This window comes from Ictalurus furcatus, chromosome 23 (genome assembly GCF_023375685.1).
Source record: "Ictalurus furcatus strain D&B chromosome 23, Billie_1.0, whole genome shotgun sequence".
In the NCBI taxonomy this organism is placed as follows: Eukaryota; Metazoa; Chordata; class Actinopteri; order Siluriformes; family Ictaluridae; genus Ictalurus; species Ictalurus furcatus.
Genome location: NC_071277.1, coordinates 19,047,324 through 19,063,728, shown reverse-complemented (window position 1 = coordinate 19,063,728; position 16,405 = coordinate 19,047,324). Strand labels below are relative to the sequence as shown.

At 39.7% G+C, this 16,405-nt stretch overlaps 2 protein-coding genes across 2 annotated transcripts in view; both read left to right on the top strand.

The window, feature by feature from the left end:
• LOC128599413 (thrombospondin type-1 domain-containing protein 7A) overlaps positions 1–9,516 on the top strand; it is a 67,237-nt gene extending 57,721 nt beyond the window's left edge. The window contains exons 24-30 of the mRNA XM_053610950.1: positions 1,108–1,282; positions 1,689–1,862; positions 4,083–4,163; positions 5,178–5,260; positions 5,783–5,996; positions 6,682–6,769; positions 9,429–9,516. Coding sequence (XP_053466925.1) covers positions 1,108–1,282; positions 1,689–1,862; positions 4,083–4,163; positions 5,178–5,260; positions 5,783–5,996; positions 6,682–6,769; positions 9,429–9,516 — 903 coding nt within the window. The remainder of the gene's footprint in view (positions 1–1,107; positions 1,283–1,688; positions 1,863–4,082; positions 4,164–5,177; positions 5,261–5,782; positions 5,997–6,681; positions 6,770–9,428) is intronic.
• A 6,575-nt stretch (positions 9,517–16,091) lies between these two features.
• The window catches only part of LOC128599961 (neurexophilin-1), a 9,665-nt gene continuing 9,351 nt past the window's right edge, over positions 16,092–16,405 (top strand). Inside the window, exon 1 of the mRNA XM_053612039.1 lies at positions 16,092–16,259. Within this exon, the coding sequence (XP_053468014.1) occupies positions 16,209–16,259 (51 nt within the window). The 5' untranslated portion in view covers positions 16,092–16,208. The remainder of the gene's footprint in view (positions 16,260–16,405) is intronic.

Genomic DNA, 16,405 nt, shown 5'->3' with positions numbered 1-16,405 from the left:
TCTCTCTCTCACTCTCGTGTCTGTGTCTCACTCTCTCTCTCTCTCACTCTCTGTCTGTCTCTCACTCTCACTCTTTCTCTCTCTCTCATTCTCTGTCTGTCTGTCTCACTCTCTGCCTGTCTCTCACTCTCATTCTCTCTCTCTCTGTTTTTCTGTCTGTCTCTTTCTCTGTATGTCAGTGTGTGTGTCTGTCTGTCTGTCTCTCTCTCTGTCTGTCTGCCTGTCTCTCTCTCTCTCTCTGTCTGTCTGTCTCTCGCTCTCTCTCTCTCTCTCTATCTGTCTGTCTGTTTGTCTGTCTCTCTTTCTCTCTCTCTCACTCTATCTCTGTCTGTCCCTGTCTATCTGTCTATCTGTCTCTCTCACTCTCTGTCTGTCTGTCTGTCTCTCTCTCTTGCTCCCTCTCTGTCTGTCCCTGTCTATCTGTCTATCTGTCTCTCTCACTCTCTGTCTGTCTGTCTGTCTCTCTCTCTCTCTCTCTCTCTCTTGCTCTCTCTCTGTCTGTCCCTGTTTATCTGTTTGTCTGTCTCTGTCTCTCTCTCATGCTCTCTCTCTTCATTTCTCTGTCTCTCTCTCACTCTCTCTCTGTCTGTCTGTCTGTCTGTCTCTCTCATGCTCTCTCTCCCTTCATTTCTCTGTCTCTTTGTCTCAATCTCTCTCTCTTTCTGTCTGTCTCTGTTTCTTTCACTGTCTCCTTCTCTCTCTCTCTCCTTCTCTCTCTCTCTCTCTCTCTCTCTCGCTCTCTCTCTGATGAATGTCTGCATTTTGATGAAAAACATTCTGATGATAAATTCTTCACTTCCTGTGCTGATGGTGCACAGTTCTTACAAATCTCGCCGCTTATTTTGAAGTCTCAGAGCATGGGGGAGCGAAAGAGAAAAAAAGAAGTAACAGAGAATAAACAGAAAGCTGAGCTGTTTGACTCTGACAGACCAGAGCTCTCGCACAGATGCCGAGTTCAGACATTCTTCATTCGTCTCCTATCCCTCTGTTAATGACTCTCTGACTCTCTTCCTCTCTGATCTCTCGCCTCCTCTGTGTGATCTGGAGCTCATTTCTACTGTAGTCATTGTGTGTGTGTGTGTGTGTGTGTGTGTGTGTGTGTTGTAGGAAGTGGTGTGTGGAGAAGGCCGGCGCTTTCGGAACTTGTCCTGCTTCGTGTCGGACGGTTCCCGTGACAGCCAGGTGAGCATGGTGGAGGACGAGCTGTGCTCCGGGCTGGAGCTGGCTGTCGACGGAGACAAAAAGATCGTTCTGGAAGAACCGTGCACTTTACCTTGCCCAGGTAATTCCACTTTCTTCCTCAGAATCGAATTTCCATGCTCTCTGGGTGGGAGGAGCATACTCTCTCTCTCCCCTGTCAATCACAGTGACACTAGCCAATCATGAGCGTCTGTAAGCTCATGTATGTGGAAGAGGGTAGATAGCGCTTCTCTCCGAGTGTGTGTTACGCTGCCCTGTGACGCAGTTGGCTGTCTTCAAGCGTGTTCATTTGTAACACCACGTATTTCATCGACGTTCCAGGTGTTAAGTGTGTTCTTAATGACGGACCCCCGATCATTACTGACCGAAGTCTTACTACAGTAGTCTGTGTGTTATGGCTTATTTTTAATTTCTTGGCTGAAATTAGTAAATAATCACGTGTCTGTCGTCTTGTTTAAAAGGTTTCCTCCCCATGTGCTTGTGCTCAGGTGACTGTTACCTGATGGAGTGGTCAGACTGGAGCCCGTGTCAGAGTGTGTGTGTAAAAGATCAGCGTGTGGACTCGAGCGCTGTGCAGGTACGCTCGCGAGCCGTCGTCGCCCAGGAGCCTGAGAATATCGGCCAGTGCCCCGACCAGGAGTGGCAGTCCCGCCCCTGCGCCGGTCAGACACACACACACACACACACACGCACACACACACACAAAACCGCACACACATGCCACAATTACATTACATTATTGATCTTCATTTATCTAAATTCATACAGTTTAGAACTATCGGCTCTTATAACAGGTTATAAAGCCTCATTTTACATAAATTCTCATCTATCTACACTTATAACCAGTTATAACTCCTCATCTGTCTACACTTATAACCAGTTATAACTCCTCATCTGTCTACACTTATAACCAGTTATAACTCCTCATCTGTCTACATTCATAACCAGTTATAACTCCTCATCTATCTACACTTATAACCAGTTATAACTCCTCATCTGTCTACACTTATAACCAGTTATAACTCCTCATCTGTCTACACTTATAACCAGTTATAACTCCTCATCTGTCTACACTTATAACCAGTTATAACTCCTCATCTGTCTACACTTATAACCAGTTATAACTCCTCATCTGTCTACACTTATAACCAGTTATAACTCCTCATCTGTCTACACTTATAACCAGTTATAACTCCTCATCTGTCTACATTCATAACCAGTTATAACTCCTCATCTATCTACACTTATAACCAGTTATAACTCCTCATCTGTCTACACTTATAACCAGTTATAACTCCTCATCTATCTACACTTATAACCAGTTATAACTCCTCATCTATCTACACTTATAACCAGTTATAACTCCTCATCTGTCTACACTTATAACCAGTTATAACTCCTCATCTGTCTACATTTATAACCAGTTATAACTCCTCATCTGTCTACACTTATAACCAGTTATAACTCCTCATCTGTCTACACTTATAACCAGTTATAACTCCTCATCTGTCTACACTTATAACCAGTTATTACTCCTCATCTATCTACACTTATAACCAGTTATAACTCCTCATCTGTCTACACTTATAACCAGTTATAACTCCTCATCTGTCTACACTTATAACCAGTTATTACTCCTCATCTATCTACACTTATAACCAATTATAACTCCTCATCTATCTACACTTATAACCAATTATAACGCCTCATCTGTCTACACTTATAACCAGTTATAACTCCTCATCTATATACACTTATAACCAGTTATAACTCCTCATCTGTCTACATTTATAACAAATTATATATCTTTATCCCACTATGTTTATAACAGTTTATAATAAACGGTTGTACACATTTTTAATCATGTATATTTATAAAGTCATTAACCAGTTCTAAATCCTTATCTCTCTATATTTCCAACAGAAATTTTCATAGATCTAAACCTCAATACATCCCCCACTATCTACAATAACTCATCGTCCCATACATTTATAACAGTTTATAACGCGTCATCATGTATCTAGTACTGTATGTTTTTGGATAGTCTTTCTTCTAGATTTGGGGCTGTGTCTAGATCATCTCTGTATGTCCGTAGTGCATTTATTACTGTTTATAAGCCATTCTGAGTTTGCGTGTCTGTGTGGGTGTGTACTGAATGACAGTGTTTCATCAGTTTTGTATATTATTAGCCTGTTCCTACCTCAGATATGTTTATTAGTGCATCTCACCTCCATGTTATTGAGCACGGCGACTTGTTTTTGCTTGAATCAGACTGATAGGATGAAATATACGGAGCGGTTTGGTCGGAAAAAACATCTCCGAGCACTTACCTCGGGAGTGCTGTAAATAGCTCTTCACCATCTGTTAATTAATTCCAGGGCAAGTGAAGGCATGTAACATTTGGCAGATCGGTGCACCTTTCCTTCCAGCTGTGGAATTACTTATCATGGGTTGCCATTTTTAAAGCATGTTAGTTATATCATCTGCAAACAACTCAAATGAAATGCTATGTTTGAAATGCGCTAAATATGATTTATAAGTGCGAAGATAGTTGTTTATTTTATTATGAGTACTTCTTAGACATACTGATGGACAAATCCACAGATCGTGGACAAAATCGTGGACAAAATCCACAGATAACTGACATTCTTTTGATAAATGTGTCCAGGTGATTCTCTCCGAGCCGCTGTTCAGTAGAATATTACCTGCGTTATAGATCCTGTGGCCACTTTCATAAATATGCATGGGAATTGGCTTTCATGGCTGTCTATGATGGATTAGATCACTTAAGGCTTGTTGATTTACCGTGCTGCATAACTGCGTCATCGTGCTTGTTTTTTTTGTTTGTTTTTTTTTCCGTGTCCTCGGCTTCTCGTTTGCAGACGGCGAGTGTTTGGACTATAAGTGGGTGAGCACGTCTCATTCGGTCTGGTGCGAGCGCTCAGACGGAATCAACGTGACAGGTACGGTGATGCTCTGTTTTCACGAGTGATGTCACAAAGTCAAGGCAGGAAGCGATGTTTACGATAGGTTTTGCCGCGTGCTAAATTTTCCCCATAACCGTACCGAGTTTGGGGCTTAAAGAAACTTCCGGAAGCGCGAAACTGAAACTTAAAATGGAGTGAGAAGGGTCGTCATTTTAGGGACGTTGTTTATAAAAAAAATAAACCTTTTCATTTCAATATTAAAATTCTTTTACGTTACCTTTAACTAGCATAAACCATCTTCCACAAATTTAATACCTGCCCTTCAGTCATAAAGAAGTGAAGGGTCATCAATTTGGGAAACTTGCAGGTTATTTTATTAAGCCATAACTCACTTACAAAAAAACATTGGTCATTTTTTAAAAAATGTATCCTTTTATTTTGTCCCAGGCGTCCGCAGTTTTAACGCATACCTTTAGTTGTATTAATTTACACATGCAATCTGTCTGCCTGTAGCAATTCACACTGCTTAATTCATTTGCATTAAAATAATTTTATATTTTGCACCTGCAGATGCCCTAAATAAACGGACCTGTTATTCTGCTCGTGAGGGGGGGGCAAAAACCCTTATTAGTCACTGTTTTATCAGGCTTGGACACGTTTTTACATTATGCAAACTGTTAAATCAGGTTCTCCTCGTAGAAATCAGGTCAATGGGTGAAACATTACAGTGACTCATATTTAAGTACCAGTAATTACACAGGATTAAAGGGAGAGAAATAATTAGCTGTTAACATTTAATAACACATATTACATAATAGTTTGAGGTCCAGTGTTAGCATTTGAACTTAGCATTCATAGATGGTTGCCTTGAGCGGCGTCGTCACGTAGCAGTAATCAGTAGACAGGATACATGGCTTCGCTTCAGTACTCATTAGTCCTTCATTTAGGACTGAGTATGGAAACGTAGTGTTGTTCATTTTTACATCTTTTTTTTTTTTAATATTATTTATTTATTTATTAAAGTTTCATAGCTGACTTTTTGACCTCTAGGTGGATGCCCCCCTACAATGGCACCAGGGACCGAGCAGCCATGTGTCCCGTCTTGTGACCATCCACGATCCGTCTGCTCCGAGGTAAGACACGTGAGAAATCTGTTCACACGATTGAACGTTTTTGTTCTTTTGAGAAGAATGTGCTGAAATGAAGGCAGATATTCAGTCTAATGCACTTAATAGAACATGCTGAAACTTGTGACCTGGATATAAAGTGCTGTAAGCATCTATGTACTAAATCTGTGGCGTCTATAAACATTAGACTAGACTCGACTAGAGCAACTACATGGTGCCAATACATTTCTAAAATACACTACAAGTCATGGTTTTTAATTGATATACCTGCAACTTTAAGTGCATTGCTATGTCTCTGAATTTCATGTAATAGAAGCTCGAAGAGATTTACATTTAATACTTGCTCTTCAGTCGTAGTAATTTGCGGACTAAATCTTCATCCCCATTCGCTCATCTTCTGCTCATCATCCTCTAATAGGGAACTGGAAATTTAACCAGGGAATTGGAAATTTAACGTTTCCATCTGCCTTCAGTTCTGAGAGTCATCCAGGCGTGTTTGTTAGCGTGTGTCTCTGCTGCCCTCTTCAGGAAGCTGTGTGTGTGTGCGAGGAAGGCTACACCGAGGTACTGTCTCCTGATGGTCTGCTGCAGCAGTGTGCTCAGATCCCCGTGCTGGAGATTCCTACAGCGGGGAGCAAAAACGAAGACGTGAAGACAAGCCGAGCCATCAACCCCACCACCTCCACCACAGACGAGCCTGGCCCGACGGGGCGCACTTGGTACCTCAGACCCTTCGGACCTGGTAAAGCAGGCGTTTTAAATTACATATTTTTTTATTATTATTTTTTTTTAGCAATTTAAGAAACAAACAAACAAAAAAGTAATTGAAATATCTCTAAATATCCTGTTTACACCTCTATAAAGCATCACAAAAGTGACCATGCATCATAGTGGTATGAAGTATTGTAGTCTATTAAAGTGTCATAGTGAGGTAATGTGTCATAGTGCCATTAAGTACAATAAAATGTCATAATGCCATAAAGTCTCACAGCATGGTAAAATACAGTGGTGTCAGTGGTTTAGTGTTATAATCATAGTCATTATATTGTTATAGTACATTATAATCATAGCGCAGTGAAATGTCAGTGTGGTAATGTCATGGTGTAATGAAGCATCATAGTGCGGTAAAATGTCACGGCGTAATAAAGCATCACGATGAAATACAATGTCAGTGTGTGATAAAGTCATAATGCAATGAAGCATTATAGAGTGATAAAATGTCACAGAGCGATAAAGTGTCATAGTGTATTAAATCACTATAGCACATAATGCACATTAATTCACAGCATAGTAAACACGGTGAAGTGTCATGGTACTGTAACATGTGGTATTGAATATGTCATAGTGCAATAATATGCCATAACACTGTAAAGTGACGTACAGCCACAGCATGCGTGATGCAGCCGCTTGTGTTTGTCTCTTCACAGACGGCAGACTGAAGACGTGGGTTTACGGCGTGGCGGCCGGTGTGTTTGTGCTCCTGGTGTTTATAGTGTCCATGGTCTACTTAGCGTGGTAAGAGACAGTAAGATAGATGACAGTATCTACCCGAATCCATCCTCCTCCTCCTCCTCCTCCTCCTCCTCATCATCATCCTCATCCTTCAGTTCTCACACATTTTGTTTTTATTTTCCCGCCCTGTTTGCCCCTGTTGATTTTTTTGCTTCCCCGAGCAGCAGTTACTGCGCCATGCGCCGCTCTCGGGCCACGCTCGACTCTGCCAGCTGTGCGGCGGTGTGGATGGGCCGCGACGCTCACGAGCTCACCTTCACCTACCCCGAATGCCAGCAGCCTGAGTTCAGCGACGGTTAGGGTTCGCACCCCTGACCTCCTGACCTTTTGACCCCAGTGCCTGTGTGTATGCGGCTCTGCTTTCCTCCCAGCCTGCAGAGGTACATTACAGCTCTGCTGTATCAGTGTCACTAAATCTAAATCTGTAGGGCATGCTGTTGCTCCTCGTCCAAATGTTCACATAGCAATAGTTATCAAACAAATATCACATTATGATTCACAGTGTCATTTTCGTCGTCGTTTGGAAATTTAAAACTAGCATCGCAATTCATTTTCATTCACTGTTCTACAATCCAGTTGAGTAGATTTGCAGGGCATGCTCAGGGGTACTAAATACAAAATACCCGGTTACACTCTATTTATTTAAGTTACCTACATATCCTCTATATAACACATTCATAAGCGTTGCATGAATCATTTATAAAGAAGCAATGCTCGTGAATCTACAGACTCCATAAAGGCTTATGTCAGAGCTTTATTGCAATTTGTATGTAATAATGATTGTTACTGCATTTATTTTCTCATATATTGCAAGTGTGTATAAACTTTTTTACTTAAAACCCATTCATGACATTCATAGTGCTTCATAGTGCTTTATAACCATATTATAACTACAAATCTGATCCACTGTTTAATTGAGGGCTTCATTCATTCATAAGTCTTTCATAAATTTTTCAGCATTGTGGCTACACTTTCTATGAAGGTCATATCTATAATATTATGTGCACGCTCATATCATGTTATAATGCATTCATAAGATTATATACTGTCATAATGCATTCATAAGGTTATGCACATTGTCATAATGCATTCATAAGGTTATGCACATTGTCATAATGCATTCATAAGGTTATACACATTGTTATAATGCATTCTTGAGCTTATACACATTGTCATAATGCATTCATAAGGTTATACACATTGTTATAATGCATTCATGAGGTTATACACATTGTCATAATGCATTCATGAGGTTATACACATTGTTATAATGCATTCATGAGGTTATACACATTGTCATAATGCATTCATAAGCTTATACACATTGTCATAATGCATTCATAAGCTTATACACATTGTCATAATGGATTCATGAGGTTATACACATTGTCATAATGGATTCATGAGGTTATACACATTGTCATAATGGATTCATGAGGTTATACACATTGTCATAATGCATTCATAAGCTTATACACATTGTCATAATGGATTCATGAGGTTATACACATTGTCATAATGCATTCATGAGGTTATACACATTGTCATAATGCATTCATGAGCTCATACACATTGTCATAATGCATTCATGAGCTCATACACATTGTCATAATGCATTCATGAGCTCATACACATTGTCATAATGCATTCATGAGGTTATACACATTGTCATAATGCATTCATGAGGTTATACACATTGTCATAATGCATTCATAAGCTTATACACATTGTCATAATGGATTCATGAGGTTATACACATTGTCATAATGCATTCATGAGGTTATACACATTGTCATAATGCATTCATAAGATTATACATATTGTTATAATGGTTTATAACCATTGCAAATGCACTACACCTTATAGCTATCGCTATAATGCATTATAAATTGTTAATATGATGCATTATAAGTAGTGTTCATAACACATGACCACCAAGTACCACTTTGCATAGTGCATTATGAGAAGATAGTGTATAATGGCGGTATAATGTGTTATAAGCACTACTTTTAATGCATTCGTTGATCAATTTATAAATGCATTATAAACAGTGCTCGAAACCTGTAATACCTTATGAATGCATTATAACGTGTTATTATATAAGTCAATCTACATATGGCATTCGCAGAATGTGTTCCCTTTATGAAGCTCATATGCATGATAAACTACGAATCCATTTAAAACATGCACGCTTAAGGCTTTATACGTGTTGTTACGCATATTTATGCAACGGAATTACAGTTTATTGCAGAGCTTATAATGCATCATAAGCTGTGTTTATAACATATATCACCAGTACTAAGCTGTCGGTGTTATAATGTGTTATAAATTCTCATAGATCGTAACAGTTTAAAATAAAATGCACAATACAGACAGCTGTGACTTGTAATGCCTTTTCATAAATAATTATAACGTTGAGTATAATGCCTTATGAACACGTTATAGTGCGGTACGACTTGGTTTCGCGCGTTTGGCTTTGCGTTTCCTTTACGAAATATTTTTATGATTTTACTGCACGTGGTCCAACCCGTCCTTCCGTCTTTACTTTATCCATTTTGATCATGTCATTTCCCATAATTCACTGCCGTACGTAGCTTCCTGTACGCGCCGTCGTAGATTCTGCGCGAGTTAACGAGTTAACGTTTCTGATCTTTTTCCTCAGCAAAAAGCCAAAGAAACCGCAGAGACGGCAAAACAACAACAGGCTGAAGCCGCTGACGTTGGCGTATGACGGCGATGCTGATATGTAGCCCTGATGACACAACACACACACACACACACACACACCTTCATCAGTGCCATAAACACACACACACACACACACACACACACACACACAGCAAGAAGATGCCACTTTCCTTTCAAAAGCGAACACGGACACTTGGATAATCAGCATGATGATGATGTTGTGTCCTCACGTGTCATGTGATTCCTGGACAACGTGGACGTCAGATGAGTCGAGTTCAAAACCTGACGAAGAAATGTATCCCTAAAACGATTCCCGAGTGAAATTGATGCGAGTTTTATGGACTTTTAAACAACTGCTCATTGTGAATTTCAGCCTTTCTGTGGAAGGAGGAGACGGCGTCCCGCGTCCCGCGTCCCGCGTCTTCTCTTCTCCTCATTTCCACCTTATTGCACTATATTAGTGCAGCATGATATGCATTCGAGTCAGGGTTTATCGGATTCTGGAGCTACACTGCAAAAATAAATAAATAAATAAATTTAAATAAAAATATAAAAAAAAAACCAACAAAGCGTACGAGCGTGATGAGAACTTGGATGAGAATACTCGGACTTTTTCAAACCTGAAAACTTGATTTGCTTTTTCTTTTCGTTTTCTTTTCTTTTCCAATGCATCGATAGATCGTCCTTTTTTTCTTCTACTCATAGTGCTTTTTTTTTTTTTTAAAAACTATTTGAATATTTTCTAAGCTTTATTTGTTGAGCTCATTTGTGAGAGTATGATGGTGTGATGACGTTCTGTTCGAGCCCTGCAGTTTCTGCCTTATTGTGCAAAGAAATGTATAACCTGTTGAAATAATTATGAATATTCAGAAATGTATAATTACCTGTTATATTTGGCTTATATACAGAGCTATTAAAAAAAAACAAACAAACACAAAAAAAAAAAAAAAACAACAACAATATGTAGGAACACTTTCTATTAAGGTCATATGAAGGTCACATTCGTATCGTGGGATAATGCATTACGCGTTGTTATAACGATTTATGATAATACACTTTATGAATGCATTACGAATAGTTAAGTAATGTCCATAACACATTTTATCGCCGACACTAAAGCGCTAATTTGTGTACCTTGGTATGAGACTGGGTTGTGTTTTTTTTGTTGTTGTTGTTGTTATGTTTTTTTACCCTTGATGATCAGACTATAATCATACTACAAAAAAAAATGTAGACTTGTAGACTTGTAGAAGAACATTTTTTAAAAAAATAAATAAATAAATAAATAAACAAATATCGTATAATATGTTTAGTTATGAGGAAAATTCAAATTTTTGGATTTAATTGAATTTTTTTGGATTTCCACACGTTTTGATTTCAAATACGCCTCGCTTTACATGCAGCTCGACAGTATAACTATAATAAATGAGTATATTAAAGTTATGATATCTCAAATGTAGCTCTTTTTCTTTACTGATACTGAAACCACGAGCATCAGGCGATATTTACAGATGTACACAAAATATCACTTACACTGCAAATATAAATCATATCAAATCAAAATATTCAAGTAGAAATATGTTCAAGATCGAAAAATACACTCATGTCTGTTTATATGTTAAAGGATTTCCACACAACTCACCGTGCGGAATCATTCGCCGGTCGTCGTCGTCGTCGTTGTAGCTGTTGTTGTTGTTGTTGTCGTTAGTTCACGTAGCTATGTTTATCATGTGACCTACTCTCTATGTTGTTCCGCTACAAGAAAGTCCGATATTTCAAGATCAAATAAACTCCTTCTGTCTTTGTAAAGAAAAACAGGCACAACCTCGTTATAAAAATACCCGAGTATCCTCATAGAAATTGTAATGGTTTTAATGGTTATAATGGGAAATAATCATTTGTAACTGTATTGCGCTGTAAAACTGTAATGGTCCCTGTGGGTCTCAACGGGTAATTTGTTGCCTTCTACTGGTGGCATGTTATGTCTAGTGGATACCATTAAGCCCCAGTAATGGTGATGGTAATGGTTTTAATGGTTAGCTGATGGGTTGTAATTTGTATTTGTCGAATTTTGTAGAAATTTTGAATTTCTGTGACGGTTTTTATAGTTTGTTTGGGTTTTTGTTTTGTTTTGTTTTTTCAGGAGAGCTAGCAACCTGAGTTTGATATAGGAATCAGATCGACGTTAGCGAAAATGTTAGCCAGATTTTATTATTATATGAAGGACTAGCACTAAAAGACAGGGAGTGCTAATCGACTGAACTGACACTTTTAAATACTGTAACTCTAGAAGATTCTTATGGCGTGACATCACACACGACATCGACCGTGTATGTACACACACACACACACACACATCTCATAGAAACTGAAGGCATGTGAGTCTCTTCATGTTTACTACTTTGTTGTTTATAGGCACGTTGAAGACGTAACGTTTAAGCATTACAACACCGAACGCCGAGCTGCTGCCGATGCCACCGGTGCCGGAAACTCATTAGTAAGCGGAACAGATTTAGCTAGCTAAACGTTCACTGTTCATTCCGGGCCACTCGTCATGGCCTAGCTATCTAACACTAGCTAAATAGTTTCTCGATGTAGGATTTAGCATTTGCGCTACATAGCTTTGTCGAAGCAATATCCACTAGGCATGTTAGCTTAGCTAAGCTAAACTTCACCGATATGATAGTTCGCTATTCGACGTCAACGCTCTTTCTTCTGTTGATTTGGAAAGGTGTCCGATCCGTGTACGAAGACGTTCGTGGACACGTCGACGATTCTGACACCTGACAGATCGATCAATATCGACTTCCGTACTCTCACGCTATGTTTTTGCGACCTGGGCGCGTGGCTGACGTCACAGCGGCGGGTTTTTTTTTGTTGTTTTTCTCTCCGATATTTTTGCTTCCTATCGGATTGACACTGATCCCGGGTGCTGTATAGAAATATAAGCGACTCGTCTTCGAAAAAAGAAAAGATTCAGCTGTGTCACTGTGTCTACGAGGCTGAACTTCTAAACACCGCTACATACAGTAATGCATTCAGTTAGCGAACGCGTTATACGCATTGCGACGCCTCACGAGTCTCACGGGTGAACTTACTTGACTACTGTCGGTGCATTATAACATGTTACGAGTGTACGCATATATATATGAGTATGGCCTTCATAGAAAGTGTTACCGAAGATCTTCTCCCCAAAGATGACATACTGTATGATCGCTATGACTGTAGCTGTTTAACGACAAAAGCGGGTATCGTTAGAATTTTAAATCAAAAATGTTTTATGTAAATTCTCTATAAAAATGACATCACAATTCGCTGCTTTAAATCTGTAATATTTCAAAAAATAAAATAATAATAATAATAAACCTCTATATTATATTAAAGGTAACTTGCTATATACTTATAGTAATATTTATTGTCTGATGGCTGAATGACATTTAAAACAATTTTATGCATTCTAAAAGCCCAATTAATGAAAGAATAATATAAAAGGCTAGACATACAGTATTAATACATGTAAGTGTGAATATTTTTTTTTTTTTTACTTCTCAGGTTTTTTTGGGGGGGTTTTTTTATGGTTCCTCATTATCCCGAAGGCTGAAGCTGTTCGACGCTCAGACATCAAGCGGCTGATGAAGCATGAATTTTCACTTTTGTGTAACGTGTAAATAATGATTCAGTTTTTTTTTGTTTGTTTGTTTGTTTGTTTGTTTGTTTTTTCATATTAATGAAATGTGTATATTTCTTTTGAATGGCGAAAAACGATTACGTGTACAAAAACGAAGTGAAAAAGCAGTGGTATCTGATCTGTGTTGAAATTTATGTTGTAAGAAATTCAAACAAGGTTTAGTGGGGGGTTTTTTTGTACTGTTTCTGTATCTGAGGAATTACAGGTAAATAAAGGAAAGCAGGAGTGTGTGTGTGTGTGTGTGTGTGTGTGAGTGAGTGAGTTCGAGCCGCTCGCTGTGGTTTGGTTTAGTGAACGTGTTTAATGAAGTTGGAGGCAAATAAACCCAAATGAACGTGTTTTCATTTCATCGCTCGTTGATTAAAAGATTGAAATATGTGAGAATTAGTTCGGTATGAATTATTGTTGTTATTAAAACAGACCTACTGAAACTTTTTCTCCATGAGACCCACGTTCCAGAGTTCTGAGAACTTACGCCCACGCCAACAACAAACGGTCATCCCTGTAACATACTGGAGGAGATCTCGAGGTCAGCTGACGTTTTAGAAAGGACATTTTGAAATAATTTGTGGAGCTGTAACTTCAAATGGAAGTTTGGCTCAATTCCCATTCACTGACATGCGAACGGGCGGGGTTAAAGATCGTCCCGCAGACAACCACAAGAGGGCCTCGGAGACATCGTGGCTTGGGTTTTAAACCTTGTTATGAAATCTACAGTGAGGGAAAAAAGTATTTGATCCCCTGCTGATTTTGTACGTTTGCCCACTGACAAAGAAATGATCAGTCTATAATTTTAATGGTAGTTGTATTTGAACAGTGAGAGACAGAATAACAACAAGAAAATCCAGAAAAACGCATGTCAAAAATTTTATAAATTAATTTGCATTTTAATGAGGGAAAAAAGTATTTGACCCCCTCTCAATCAGAAAGATTTCTGGCTCCCAGGTGTCTTTTATACAGGTAACGAGCTGAGATTAGGAGCACACTCTTAAAGGGAGTGCTCCTAATCTCAGCTTGTTACCTGTATAAAAGACACCTGTCCACAGAAGCAATCAATCAATCAGATTCCAAACTCTCCACCATGGCCAAGACCAAAGAGCTCTCCAAGGATGTCAGGGACAAGACTGTAGACCTACACAAGTCTGGAATGGGCTACAAGACCATTGCCAAGCAGCTTGGTGAGAAGGTGACAACAGTTGGTGCGATTATTCGCAAACGGAAGAAACACAAAAGAACTGTCGATCTCCCTCGGCCTGGGGCTCCATGAAAGATCTCACCTCGTGGAGTTGCAACGATCATGAGAACAGTGAGGAATCAGCCCAGAACTACACGGGAGGATCTTGTCAATGATCTCAAGGCAGCTGGGACCATAGTCACCAAGAAAACAATTGGTAACACACTACGCCGTGAAGGACTGAAATCCTGCAGCGCCCGCAAGGTCCCCCTGCTCAAGAAAACACATATACATGCCCGTCTGAAGTTTGCCAGTGAACATCTGAATGATTCAGAGGACAACTGGGTGAAAGCGTTGAGGTCAGATGAGACCAAAATGGAGCTCTTTGGCATCAACTCAACTCGCCGTGTTTGGAGGAGGAGGAATGCTGCCTATGACCCCAAGAACACCATCCCCACCGTCAAACATGGAGGTGGAAACATTATGCTTTGGGGTTTTTTTTCTGCTAAGGGGACAGGACAACTTCACCGCATCAAAGGGACGATGGACGGGGCCATGTACCGTCAAATCTTGGGTGAAAACCTCCTTCCCTCAGCCAGGGCATTGAAAATGGGTCGTGGATGGATATTCCAGCATGACAATGACCCAAAACACATGGCCAAGGCAACAAAGGAGTGGCTCAAGAAGAAGCACATTAAGGTCCTGGAGTGACCTAGGCAGTCTCCAGACCTTAATCCCATAGAAAATCTGTGGAGGGAGCTGAAGGTTCGAGTTGCCAAACGTCAGCCTTGAAACCTTAATGATTTGGAGAAGATCTGCAAAGAGGAGTGGGACAAAATCCCTCCTGAGATGTGTGCAAACCTGGTGGCCAACTACAAGAAACGTCTGACCTCTGTGATTGCCAACAAGGGTTTTTAAACCAAGTACTAAGTCATGTTTTGCAGAGGGGTCAAATACTTATTTCCCTCATTAAAATGCAAATCAATTTATAACATTTTTGATGTGCGTTTTTCTGGATTTTTTTTGTTGTTATTCTGTCTCTCACTGTTCAAATAAATCTACCATTAAAGTTAATAACTGATCATTTCTTTGTCAGTGGGTAAACATACAAAATCAGCAGGGGATCAAATACTTTTTTCCCTCACTGTATCTATTTATATGGTATATACAGGCTTCAGTCTACACACTAAAATCACACTGGTCAAGGTTGCCAGATCGTAGATTAACCTGTCACTCTAAACCCAACCTGGATCTGTGCTAAAGCATTCGACAACCTCAAATATCTAGAAAAGTGTCAACAGAATAATATAAAACACTCGATGTGTTTCTAAATCCTCCAGCACTTTTAATATAATGACAAATAATCCTGGTTGGGAAATCATAGATGTGGCAACCCATAATGAGCCATACACAGTGATTCCTCTCGCACATCTGGAACACTGTAGACACCCCCACCCTCTCTCTCTCTGTTTCTCTCCCTCTCTCTCTCTCTCTGTTTCTCTCCCTCTCTCTGTTTCTTTCCCTCCCTCTCTCTCTCTCCCTCTCTCTCTCTGTTTCTCTCTTTCTATCTCTCTCTCTCTGTTTCTCTCTCTATCCCTCTCTCTCTCTGTTTCTCTCTCTCTCTCTCTCTCTGTTTCTCTCTCTCTCTCCCTCTCTCCCTGTTTCTCTCTCTCTATCTCTCTCTCCCCCTCTCTCTCTCTCTCTCACACACACACACACACACAAACAGATGTGTGCACAGATCCTGTGTTCACGTTGAATGCACATGCTTGTAGATTTGTGTGTGTGTGTGTGTGTGTGTGTATCTCAGTCTGTATCTGTGCGTGTGTGAAGAAGGTGAGAAGTAAAGTTGGTGTGTGTGTGTGTGTGTGTGTGTGTGTGTGTGTTCCAGGATGTTCTCCTCCTGCGTCCTGGTGTGGATCTCTCTTCCCGCTATATACCTGGTGAGAATTTGATTCTTCTCAGCTTTATTAGCTCGGGGGTTTTTCTGTAATAGCTTTTATTGTTTGCAGGTTGCAGTTGGTTTCCAATTCAGCTCTGCAGACAGCTCTGTCTTTGATCTAAACTGTGACCATGTCAGACACATTTT